This window comes from Rattus rattus, chromosome 3 (assembly GCF_011064425.1).
Source record: "Rattus rattus isolate New Zealand chromosome 3, Rrattus_CSIRO_v1, whole genome shotgun sequence".
NCBI lineage: Eukaryota > Metazoa > Chordata > Mammalia > Rodentia > Muridae > Rattus > Rattus rattus.
This window is the reverse complement of record NC_046156.1, coordinates 64,430,601-64,443,465: the sequence shown is the minus strand read 5'-3', so window position 1 is coordinate 64,443,465 and position 12,865 is coordinate 64,430,601. Positions and strand designations below refer to the sequence as shown.

Genomic DNA, 12,865 nt, shown 5'->3' with positions numbered 1-12,865 from the left:
GGATCAGAACAGCTAGGAGGGGCCTGGAAGGGGTCTTTGTGGGAGGACTCCTTGAAGGCCAGGAGCCACAGAGTGGCGGAGGGCTGAGTGCATTTGAAAACAACAGGGATATGGGGAAGAGGTGACACAGGTACTCAGAGATGGCCTGAGAAAAAACCCACGAATTGCCTCTCTCCTATGCCTGCGGCCCTGGAGGAAGGAGGAAATGAAACCTAGGCTGGCTCCAGTGGGCCTGCCCCAGACCTGGCCTCAACTCGCGCCATAACTGTCTCTTCTGAGGCCAGCCCAGGCCCCTCTCCGACTGGCATAGTGCCCTTAAAGCAGCTCTATTCTTAGCTGGCCAGGTGTGAAGCAAATCCTTGGACCACAGATAACAGTAGCAGAGTCAACACCTCTGTGATAAGACAGGGCTGGGTCAGATCCGGGAGCTGTTGGCACCAGGCCTTGGCTCTCAGCCACCTCACCCGCCACTGCCTCTGGGTGGGCTCTCTGGCACCCTCGGAATGGGGAAGTGGTTCTAGTTCCCTGACCCCTTTAGGTCTCGGCACCATGCCACGCCCTTAGCCACATCCCCTCAGGGTCCAGAGCTGAGGTCCAGGTGCTGAAGGTAAAGTTCTAGCCTAGCAGTCCGTGCTGCGCCCCCTGGCGGTGAAAGTCGGTTGAGCGCACTTCAGTTAGGGACCTCCTGCCCTTAGGTGTCAGTCGAACCGGAAATTACCAGGAATGTGTGCCTGGTGTCACAGTTTATTGTTTATAAACCATGAAAATTACAGCTGTTGCTCAGCACAGGCCAGTGATGCCCACTGTAGGGAGACAGTAGCAGGCACCAGAGGCCTAACTTGGCCCAACCCGATGGGGACACCAGTCTTAACTGAGTTCCCATGGGAGACTTGGCACGTTGGCATGGGTGCTGGATAGGTAAAGCATGCAAGAGAAAAGGGACAGAAGGGACATGCAGCTGGAAGGTATAGGGACCCAAATAAAACAGGATAGGTTCTCCTCCCTCTCAGTGGGGAGGCTCAGAGCCTGGCTGCCGAGGCTGTGTCAGCATCAATGGGGAGAGGGGCTTGACATGGCAAAGGGCAGTTGTTGATCATACCCACTGTTCCAGGTGCCCCCCCTCCCAATAGGCCACGGGAGCACCAGACAGAGATGGAATGGGGCTTTCTATGCCTTGGTTAAAATGCCAAAGGCAGGGCCAAGGGCCAAGGCCAACAGGTAACACAGAGAATGAAGGACATCCAGAGATAAGCAGAGGAGAGTTCCCAGGGCTTCCCTGGGAAGACACAGCTGGCAAGGTATGGGGCAGGGCCACGTGGTTAGGAAAAGTCTGGGGGGAGAAGCTGCTGGGTAAACAACCCGATGCCCAGAGGCTTGGGGAGCAGAGCTTAGGTCTGAAAAGGGGGCCTGAAAGGCTCAGTCCAGCTTGGCAAAGCCCCCAATGGTGACTTTCCTCTCAGGCTTGGTGCCCACGGGCTCCTGCAGCTGTACAGCGCCACCCCCAATGAAGCAGAAGGCAGGGCACACAGGCCCTGAGCAGTCCAGGGGGCACTCCAGGAGCCCGCGGAAGGACACAGCATCCAGGAAGGAAACCCGCCCCCGCTCGTAGTCCAAACAGATGCCTAGGCGAGGTGGCAGAGGCACTGTGCAGCCAGCTGCCGGGCCGTCTCTCCCTGTCAGCCCTGCATTTGAACTTGCTCCGGAGCCCAGCAGGATCTTGCCCATGCCGATGGTCAGGAAAGCGAAGGGCGGCAAGGCCTCCACTGCAGCGTCTTCTGCACCGCTGTCGTGCCCGCTGTCCGGGTCATATCTGCGTGAGTGGGAATCCAGAGGAAAGATGTTGAGAGGCAGAGGAAGGGAACGAGTGGAATCAAGGAGCTGAGATGTTGGAAAGTTGGCAGGTTGGAGGCGGGGCAAAAGGATGCAGGTATTATGGAGAATACATGTTGAGGGGTTAGATTGTCAGGCTTGAGGCTTTAGCCTGTGCAGGAAAGGAGAGTGCATGAGAGAGGTGTCGAGGGGAGGAAGGGATGGGTGTTGCTACAGCCCACTGGAGAAATGTGGGCCTTGTCAGGATGGACGGTGCTGAGAATCTTGGTGGGAGGGAAATCAGGTTAGGGATACAGTTTTGGCAGCTGGGACCGTTGGAAGGATGAGATCACTGTGATTAAGACACGGCGGTGTGAGGGCAGGAGCAGAGCGAGGATGTTGGAAGAGCGATGAAGATGCACTGGTATCAGGATGTTAGAGGGATACAGGACTGGGGTCGACAGAATTCCAAAGGAAGTTTGTGTCAATGGGGTGCTGAATGATAAGAGGGCTGGGAAGATAGGGTTCAGGGGAGAGATGGGGGGAGATTTTAATGAGACATCGGGATGCAAGGAAGGCTGTGGAGATTTGTTTAAGGGGAGAACTTGGAGATGCTGAGAAAGAGGCAGGTGAAGGAGGTCTCGGGGGAAACTTTTCATGGAAATAAGGTGCTGGGGGCCAGGACATGGGGGCGTAGACGGGTGGTGTGCTGGTCCCAAGTGACAGAGGGACAGGACATGGGCGTGTAGACGGTGGTGTACTGGTCCTGAGTGACAGGTGGAAGGAAGAAGTAACGGCTCTGCTTTCTCTCAACCTTTCCCCAGCCGTACACTCTGAAAGCAGCCCTCAAAGTCCCTTCTGCCGAGCCCACATCTCTTCCATCCACAAGCCTCTTAGGCCGGCTTCCATGCTACTTGTTCTTACCCAGCCCCAGTCCCACCTAGGCAAGTCTGGATACCCGTCACCACCCTCGCCACCCCCAGCTCCTTCCCCAGGGCTTCATTCCCCCCCTTGCAGAAGGGCCTGACCTGGGGCTGATCACATCCGGGGCACCCTGGAAGCTTTCCTGAAGCTTGCTCTCCAGCCCGACGCCCACCTTGACCAAGTAGGAGGCAGGGTCTACGGCACAGGCCCAGTAGCTGCGGCCCTGGGTCACAGCCACATCCCCCAGGACCACGTCCACACTCAGGTGGCAGCCTGTGAGCAGCCGCTCAGCAGCCAGCAGCAAGGGAAGCCCTGGGATACTCCGCACCGCCCGCTGGTCCTTGCTGATGGCTAGCCGCTCTCGGCTTGCACCCCAGCGGCCATCGAGGAAGAAGTGCAGGACTGGAAGCAGGAGGTTAAGACAGAAGGAAGGATTTCAGGGACACACCGGCACTGGGGATTGTGGAGTGTCAGCACAAACATTGGGAATTTTGGGCATAGGGAATGAGTTGTCAAGGAGTTCAGTTAGCAGGAGCTGGCAGGGGCCCAGGGGAATAGGGCGTGGGAAACTGAAATAGAGACATAGGGAAGAGAGAGGCATCCCAAAGAGATATGGGAAGCCAGGAGCAGCCGCAGTGGACTAATGGGTAGAGAACACAGTGTCCCATCTTTAGCTGACTCAGTGTTTCTGCAACCCATTCTCTATGACTTGCCCCATGGGCCATCTCCACGACTGTCCTGCTCCACCTGGTCCCATTCCTAACGCCATTGACCTGAACCTTCCATCCCACGCTCTGGTGCCCATTCCTGACCCCTGAACCCAGCCCTGACTCTGTTGCCCTTTACCTGAGTGCCGAGCACTCTGGGTGAGCCTCTCCCCTAACATCAACTTGCTGTAAGTCAGAATGTACCACTTAATAAGGGTCTCGTCATCAAACCACTCTATTAAATATTATTACTTCTGTAGAAGGGGACTCTGAAGTTCAGAGAAGGAGAAAAATGTGGCTCAAGACACAGAGTTGTCAAGGGGCAAAGGTGGGTTTTGAACCCCGGGCAGTCTAGCTGTAGAGGAAGTGAGTACAACTCACACGTTAAATTGTACAAATCATATAGATTGCATTGCATTGCTTTTCCAGTGCCCGCTGGGAATGAGCTGAGGACTTGGGCCATCCTGTACCGTCTGAGGTACAGGCTGTTCATCTCCGCTCACCACATGAAGCTACCTTTCTGTGTACTCACCAGGTGCTGGGGGGGTGTGCAGGTGCACGTCTTCACTGTACTCTCCGTAGCCAGCTTTGTTGCAGCCACGGACACGCAGCACGTACACAGAGCCCGTGTCAGGGTTCTCCAGGAGGGCACTGGTGCCCCTCACCTCCTCCCGTCGCTGCCAGCGTGTAGGGCCTGGCTGGGCGGGGACATCTGTGCGCCGGAACTCCACAGTGTAATGCCAGGCAGGTGGTGAGTGAGGGGGCAGCCGCCAGCACAGGAAGATTTGATCATAGGCAAAGGTGCGCTGGGTGTCGATGACAGGTGCCTCGGGCACTGTTGGGAGAGACAACGGGGTCAATCAGGGCCTGGCCACTGGCCTGGCAGGGAGAGTGGGGGCAGGCAGGAAAGAGGAAGCAGCGGCAGCCGGGGGGTGAGTGTAGGTGAGGGAGCTGGGGAAAGGAACTTTCTAGGCACTGGGTGAGCAAGGCAGGGCCCAAAGTAAAGAGAAGTGGGCGAGTGCTGGGCAGGGGCAGGAGTCTGAACTCTGGTCCTAGTTTGCCACTACCCTAATTTGGCCTGAAGTGAGCCACTTTCCCTCTCTGGGCCTCAGTTTTTTTCTTCAGTCAAATGACAGCATCAGACCAAATGAGTTCTGAGGGCCCTTACTGCTGAGATTCTTTGAGGTAAGAAGATGCCCCAGAACGAGGCAGGCAAAGGCCACTGGAACCCAGGCAAGAGAGCCCTGAGCAGGAAGGGATGTATAAGGGTTGGCAGGGAGGTAACGGGGTCAGCAAGACGGAAAACAGGAAGGAGGCAGAGGGGAGCAAGCTTGCTAGCAGAGCGGTGCATGTAGGTCAAGAGGAAGAGAATGAAAGTTCAGAGGGCAAGGGTTGAGATAACGAAAGGTCAGAAGGATCAGGCAACAGCCTAAGGAAGGCAAGTGGAGGACCAAGAATTCAGGGTACATTAGGAGAGAAGGAAGCAATACGTGGGTGGCCAGGCTGTGTGTGAGTACAGGGAGAGGAACAGGGAGGGGCCCGGGGGTGGCAGGGCCCCCAGGGCAGGGCTGCTGACTTGCCTGGGGTGCTCCGGAGCAGAGTCCGCGGTGGCCACAGCCTACAAAGAGAGAGGGAGAAGCAGCGCTGAGCGCGGTAGGATGGTGTGGGTGTGGCAGGGTTGGCTGGGTGGGAGTGGCTGGCCAGGCCAGGCAGGAGGCCAGGAGGTCCCTGGTGGGCACTGCCCCCCGGGTCCGCTGCAGGGGGGAAAGGGAAGAAGGCTCTGGTTGGATGCGGGCCTGGCTAGCTCCTTACCTCTCAGGAAGTTAAGCTCTGTCAGCAACTTCATCTCCCGTCCCACATCCAGCTGGCAGTGACGGAAGGAGGAGCTGGCAGCTGGCCGGAATGTCTGGAGGGCCTCAGTGGCTCGGGCAATCCTAGAACGGAGTAGGCAAGGGTCAGGCATTGCCAGGTGGGCAGTAACCCCACCCTGTCATCCTGCCCTACCTATCCCTAGAGCCACTGCTTCAGGTCTACCTCAGCATCAGTCTGACCAAATGAAACTCCTTGAAGCTCTAGCCATGTATTCTAGCTACTGTCCTAGGCATTAGCTACACCCATAATGCCCACCTCCCTGGAGCCTGGACCCTTGTGTACCTGTTATGCAGCTGTTTGGCTGCTTGTACAAAGCAAGGCTGGTCTGTTTCCTTAAGAACTTCCTGGGCGTAGCCCACCAAACCGGAGCCATCCAGCAGGCTCTGGTGCTCATGGATCTGGGCACTGAGCCGGGATAAACGCTCTTGCTGGCACTCTTCGATGGCCTGAAGAAGTGAGGCTCGCTTCTCTTCCAACACAGCCCCTAGTCCCCGAACCAGCTGGGACACCTCCTCTTTCGCCTGCTGACCACTCACCTGTCCAAGAAGCAACACCCAAAGGATGAGTGACTTACTAGCATCTTGAAGGCAGTACTCGCACCCGGTCCCCAAGACTACACACCATACCATCCTATGGAATTTAGTTGGTTGCACCTATCTGGTTCCATTGGGCCAGGATCATGACTGGCAAAGCACCTACATTGCAGCTATGGTCACCGCCTCACCGTTTGTACGCTTTCTGAATGCTCACATCTTAACTGGAGGCTAGAGAGAAGCAAGCCCCTTCTATTTCCTAGATTGTTGGCTTCATCTAGGAAACCTAAATTAATACAGGACAATAGTACAAAGGTCCTATTAATTTTATACCTACTTGGAATCTTTTAAAAAGTATTTTTATGTGGATAGGGGTTTTGCCTCTATGCATGTATGAGGACCAAATGTATGCCTGGTACCTGTGGAGACCTGAAGAGGGCATCGGATACCCTGGAACTACATATGGTTGTGAGCCGCCATGTGGGTGCTCGGAATCGAACCTGGGTCCTCTGAAAGAGCAACCAGTGCTCCTACCCCACTGATTTCTCTTTCCAGCCTTTGTCTGGGGATCTCTATAAGAGACAGGGTTTCATGGAGCCCAGGCTGACCTTGAACTCAATGTGTACTGAAGAGAGATTCCCCCTGCTGCAATTTCTTCAGTCTTGGGATCACAGCATAAGACCCAGTGACCCACTTAAAAGTTTAATTAATTAGTTTTTATAATTTTGAATATATAATTTATTTATATTTTTTGTGCATTGGTGTTACGCCTACATGTATGTCTGTGTGAGGGTGTCAGAAACCTGGAAACTGGAGTTACAGATAGCAGTGAGCTGCCATGTGGGTGCTGGGAGTTGAACCCGGGTCCTCTGGAAAAGCAGCCAGTGTTCTTATCTGCTGAGCCAACTCTCCAGACTTTACTAATTACATTTTTAAAAATTGTTTATTTTATGTATGTGAGTACACTGTCACTCTGTCACTGTCTTCAGACACACCAGAAGAGGGAATCAGATCCCATTACAGATGGTTGTGAGCCACCATGTGGTTGCTGAGATTTGAACTCAGGACCTCTGGAAGAGCAGTCAGTGCTCTTAACCACTGAGCCATCTCTCCAGACCTCAGACTGAGCAAGTTCCTAGCATCTGTCAAAGGTAGCTGAGGCACCTGTGAGGACAGCTCCAGGGGACCAATACCTCTGGACTCCATGGCACCCCCTCCACATGGGGCGCACTCACAGATACACACATACACACATTCCTTTTCTTTTTTTTTTTTTTTTGGAGCTGGGGACCGAACCCAGGGCCTTGCGCTTGCTCTGCCACTGAGCTAAATCCCCAACCCCACATACACACATTCCTAACACCTGATTAATTTTTTTAATTTAAAAATAATATAGTTACATTTTAAATATTTATTTAAATACTTATTTATTTTTAATTTAGTCATGCTCTGTCTGCATGTACACCTGCCTGCCAGAAGAGGGCAACGGATCCCTTTATGGAGCCATCATGTGGTTGCTGGGAATTGAACTCAGGACCTCTGGAAGAGCAGTCAGTGCTCTTAACTGCTGAGCCATCTCTCCAGACCACTGCAGTTACATTTTTAACTTAAAATTTTTTAATTTATTTTTCCAGCCATTTTTCTGTTTTATTGTTGTGGGGACTTTGGGCATTGACCATGCTCTAATGCAGCAGAAAATATCCCTCTTCTTTCTACATATTTATTTATTTAAATATTTTATTTAAAATATTTATTTCGGGGGTTGGGGATCTAGCTCAGTGGTAGAGCACTTGCCTAGCGAGCCCAGGGCCCTGGGTTCAGTCCCCAGCTCCGAAAAAAAGAAAAGAAAAAAAAATATTTATTTCATTTGTGTGTATGTGAGTGTGTGTGTGTATGTGTGTGAGTGTATGTGAGTGTGTGTGAATGTGAGTGTGTGTATGTGTGTGTGAGTGTGTGTGAGTGTGTGTATGTGTTGTGTGTGTGAGTGTGTGTATGTGTGTGAGTGTGTGTATGAGTGTGTGTGAGTGTGTATGTGTGTGTGAGTATGTGTGTGTGAGTGTGTGTGTATGTGTGTGTGTGTGTATGTGTACATACCACATGTGTGCAGAAGCCCTTGAGGACCAGAGGAAGATATCAGATCCCCTGGAGCAGATTCCAGATGATCAGGAGCTGCCATGTGGGTGTGGGGAACTGAACCTGGGTCCTCTGCAAGAGCAGTCAGTGCTTTTTTTTTTTTTTTTTTTTTTTTTTTTTTTTCGAGCTGGGGACCAAACCCAGGGCCTTGCGCTTAGGCAAGCGCTCTACCACTGAGCTAAATCCCCAACCCCCAGTCAGTGCTCTTAACCATTGCCTCGTCTCTCCAGCCCTCATGTGCCTCATGATGGAGATGCACGTGTTCCACCACAGGCCCCTTCAATTACAGGGCAATAGATTTGTGAAGAAATGACAAGATAAACAGACTTATGGGCTGGTGTAGTCAATGCCGGCCATGTTGCTAAGAGACAAACAGGGAAAGGCTAAAAACTAGAGGAAGATGAGAGCTACTTTAAAGAGCTGGTCATCTGAATGCATGGTCACATCCCCAGTTACATCTGGCAAACAAGACTGTTCCGGGACCTCCATGTGTGAAGGAGAGCCTTCTCCACAAAATCCTGCTATCTTGATGCTATCTTGGTGCCCCTTCTGAACCTATAGTTCCTTTAGTGATTACAATCTGAAATCACCATGACACTAATTGATCATATTTTACCCTAGCTCCTTCATGGTCTTAATCTTTTAATAACTCACCCAAATAAGAAAGGCCACGACTGCATCAACATCCACGTTTGCACTAGCTACAGCATACTGGTGGCTATGTCATGGCTGCCATCCACTGCCACTGCCGGTTAATTAATTCAGACAACCTAACAGAAAGTGCTCTTCCCCACCCTAGCTTCATGGCTGTGTTCATGCTGAAACTTTGGGCTCCTTAGCCCCAGCTCTAGCCCTCCTACGCTCCTTGCAGCCCCAGCTCCAGCCTAACCCAGGGTACTGGTGTTCTTGCCAATGAAGCAATGAAGTTTCATCAGAGCCTCCACCCACACACATCTTCCTCCTGTGGGCTCTGCACTGGCAGCAAGGCGATGGTCTATGCCCACCCAAGCGGGATCCAAGGCACACGCCCATGCCCTTCCTCACCTCAGTGTGCCTGATGGTCTCCTCCAGCTCACAAATCTGGGTCTGCACTGTGTCCTGGTTTCCCAAGATGTATGCCAGGCTCTTAGTTAGCTTATCCTAAGGGCAAAGAAAGAGGTGGGCATCATCCTGGCTCTGCAAGAAGCAAGTCATTAGGAGGTGTGTGGTGGTGTTAACACCAGGGCTGAGTAAGTAGGGGATCTTTACCTTGAGAGCCTGGTAGGCACTGAGCACTGGTGTGATCTTGTGCCCACTGTGGGTACGCCGTACCCTGCAGAGTTGGCACACCAGTCGTTGACATGTCTTACAGTAGTGGGTCACCTCTTCCTTGTGGTCTGGACACATCAGACCCTAGGGATACAAAGGAGAATAAAATAGTCAGCCACTTGTGTGTGTGAGGATGCTGACCTACCAGCAATTGCTTGCCCCTCTCCAGCAGTCAGAGAGGGAATTGCAAATAGCTGGTGGTGCTCCCTAGCGCCACCTAATGGAGAACGCCGGGAATTAAAGCATCTGTGAACTGTCCAAGCCATGGCCTTGCACTGCCTCCATCTCCTTCATATGTCCGTAGTAGCAACAATGATAACATAGTTCCCCTTTGTTCACCATTGCGCCCAACTCCTAGAATGACATCCTGCATATAAGCAACTTTTTTGAGGTAGAGTTTTCCTGTGTACCCAGGCTGGCCTTTAACTTCCAAGTCTTTATTCACTTTTCCAAGTGTTCGGAGACCAGACATGTGCCCCCATGCTTAGCCAGATGACTTTGTTGGAACAAACATCTCCTGTGATCCTATCAACAGCCCTGCAGGTACAGTTACTGCCGAGTAGATTCCCTCATCTCTACGCACTTGGTGAGATGAGACACTCAGAGATGTTGAATCATTCGTTCAGTATGAGAGACACGGGCTGCAAGACGGATATGATGGCGCACGTCCCTCATTCTAGCGCTCAGGAAACGGAGAGAATGGAATTTCCCTGACTTCAAGGCTAGCCTGGGCTATATGGCAAGGTGCTGTCCCTTTTTTTTCATAATATCTTATTTTGAATTATGTGTATGTATCTACGTATAGAAATGTGCATATAAGTACAGGCACTAGAAGAGGCCAGAGGTGATATATTCCCAGGAAGCTGGAATTACAGGGAAACAAATGGGATTTTTCTGGAAGAGCTCTTAATCACAGAGCTCTCTCTCCAACTCTTAAGACTCTGTCACATACATACACACATGGGCGCGTGCTTGCACACACACGTGTACACGCACACACACACAAAACCTTACCTACCCCACTTTGGAAGCCCACGCGCCAGCCACCCCCAACCCCTGGTTCAGCACCACTGTGGCCCCTCCCACTTCAGACACTGCAAGAACTGGCTCACCTTGGGGCGGAATGAGAGGGTGGGTAGCGTGGGTTCGTGTTGGGCCTTCTGAGTGCCCCAGGGGTGGAAGAGCTTGAAGCATTCATTACAGAAGGTAGCTCGACACTCTGAGCAGCCCTTGGTGGCCTCTAGCGGTGGGGGCTTGCACAACTGGCACAGGATGGCGCCGCCCACACTCACACTCTGTCGGTACCGCTCCACCACTCGCTCTAGGGTCAGGTTTCGGAAAAGCCCGGAAAGGCCCCTCTCCCCCAGCTCCACATCGCCCTGGCAGGCTGGGCACGGGAATATGATCGTCTGGGGGTGCAAGGCACCACGCTTCCGCCCAGGGTATGTCCCAAAGCCTGTGGATGGACCCAGGAGGTAGAGGTGAGAATTACAGCTGGCTGGGGGTGGGCGACATCTGTTCAATTAAGAAGTGGAATTTCATTGCGCCAGAGATCGCTCTCATTAGGATTCAGATAAGCAGTAAGTAGTCCACCCCAGAATGACAGACAGATGCCCCTGACCCTTTTCCATCTTTCTACATTCCCACCCCATCCCACAGGCCCCAGCCCCACCTGACTTAAGGAGCCGGTCCAAGCGATCTGGCTTGGGGAGAGTTCTCCGAGAGAGGCGGGGGCTGCGGGTAGAAGGGGTGGAAGCAGGAGAAGTGGGCTCCGAACTCGGATCCCCACCATGGCCTATGTACCCCTGCTGGCCCAAAACCTCTCGGGCACAGGCCTGGCACACGTTGTGGGTACAAGGCAGCACTAGTGGCTGCTTGTACATCTCTTGGCACACTGGGCACAGCAGTTCCTTCTCCATGTTCTTCATGCTTGTCTGTGGAGGGACCAGGAGGTTGTGTGAGAGCTAGGACACTTGGGCAAATCTCAGCCCGGTCCCTTGGCTGTCAGTAAAGGCAGCACAAGCTACCTACTGCTTCGGCCCAGTACCCGAACCTTGGTTGATTCACACACTTTCCCAGCTCTCTGTCTCCTGCTTCGGCTCCCCTCTTGGGGAGCTTAAGGTCCAACAAGAAGATATGGTTGGAGCTCTGGCCTCCCCCAGCATCGCGCCCCACCCCCATCACTCCCGCTGCAGCAGTGCTGGCAGGCAGTCCTCCCGCCTCACCTGTCTCCATCCCTCCATCTCTGAATTACCAGCCTGCTCCTGGCATTTATTTCAAGGGCACCACCCATTCTACAGATGGGTGCTGTCCCCCCCGCCCCTTTCTCTAGCAACCTTAGACGCATGACTGGTCCCCGCGGCCAGGGTGCGCTAGCTCTCTGAACCCGTTGGGCACCGGCCGGCGCCCAGCACCCATCCTCCATTCTTCAATTCTATTTCTTCCAGTCTCCCAAAACCAACCCATTCCTCTTCGCCTCCTATACTAGAGCTATCAGGCCCAATCTGGTGGAGAAATTCAGCCTGCTTCAACCCTTTGCCCAATCTGGGGGGGGAGCGCCCCGCCTACCTGCCCCCTCCCCACCGGAAGTATCCCTCCCCCTTTTGGTGAAGGGTCTTCTGGCTATTCCCCACCCCCCACACCTCACCTTGGTCCCTCTCTTCGCAGCCATCCCGGTCAGGGGCGCAGCTGACACAAAGGAGGGAGGGACAGGGAGGGAGGGGGAAGGAAGTGGTGGGGGGGAGCAGGGTTGGCACCGCCTCTGGGAGAGACGAGCACGGGTTACTATGGCAACTGCAGGCTGCACGGCAGCTCGCGGGGGGGGTGGCAGGGGGGGGGTCGGGAGGGGTCCAAATTGGGAACTGCACCCAGGAGCGGCTTTTTCAACACCCCCCCACCTGTCCTCAGTTTCTTGGAAAAAATCCAAGCTCATACATGCCCCTTATCATAGCCCTGGTGCACGCCTGGCAGCTACCCCAAGCCTACCCGCTGGGTCCGGGCAGCTTCTCGCTGCCTACAACCCAGCAAATGGGAGTCTTTAAAGCACTCACCACTCGGCTGTCCCCAGGATCCCTGCACACCTACATCTCCGCCCTCCCAGTCATTTCTGTCTTAACTAATCCCCTCTCTACATTCCATATTCTTCCTGGACCCCCACCTGTTCAAGGATCTGGCTTGCCCCGACCCTTTACATGCCCTCCCTTCCCCTTGACCCCACCTTAACTCACACTGATGCGGACTAGTGCATCCATGATGGAAGTGAAGGTCTGCATATCCTCACCCTCAGCCATGGCCCTACTGTGCCCGCCCGCCCCCGGGTGCACGATCCTGGCTGCTGCTGCGAACCCGGGGCTTAATGCAGGAGCCGGGTGGGGTGTAGGGAGGGGTGGGGAGGGTTAGATATCACTGCGCATGCTCCAGGGACTAGCTTCGAACTGCGTCCGTCGAGGTAGGGGGTGGGAAATAGTTCTTCCCACGTGGTTCTCCAAAAACGGTCTAGGGGGTGGGTAACATGGAAGGGTATTTGAGGTAGGAACCATTCCTTCTATTAGAACGTTGCATCGATTCCTAGTCATACTA

At 53.6% G+C, this 12,865-nt stretch overlaps 1 protein-coding gene across 1 annotated transcript; it reads right to left on the bottom strand.

Moving 5' to 3' along the window:
- Window positions 1–698: 698 nt before the first annotated feature.
- Window positions 699–12,659, bottom strand: Trim46 (tripartite motif containing 46). The gene is made up of 10 exons (XM_032897993.1): window positions 12,514–12,659; window positions 10,959–11,220; window positions 10,399–10,742; window positions 9,227–9,370; window positions 9,023–9,118; window positions 5,595–5,848; window positions 5,253–5,374; window positions 3,973–4,275; window positions 2,838–3,135; window positions 699–1,810 (listed from the first exon to the last, which is right to left on the bottom strand). Exons 1-10 carry the CDS (start codon window positions 12,574–12,576, stop codon window positions 1,417–1,419), a joined length of 2,280 nt encoding a protein of 759 aa, XP_032753884.1. The 5' UTR covers window positions 12,577–12,659; the 3' UTR covers window positions 699–1,416.
- Between the last annotated feature and the right edge of the window lie 206 nt (window positions 12,660–12,865).

Excerpts from the sequence above, each read along its gene's own strand:
- Trim46 (XM_032897993.1), bottom strand. The coding sequence starts at position 12,576 with ATGGCTGAGGGTGAGGATATGCAGACCTTCACTTCCATCATGGATGCA. Across the intron at positions 4,276-5,252 it reads AGAGCTTAACTTCCTGAGAG|TGCCCGAGGCACCTGTCATC; the intron begins GTAAGGAGCTAG and ends CTCTCCCAACAG. Across the intron at positions 3,136-3,972 it reads GCACACCCCCCCAGCACCTG|TCCTGCACTTCTTCCTCGAT; the intron begins GTGAGTACACAG and ends TCCTGCTTCCAG.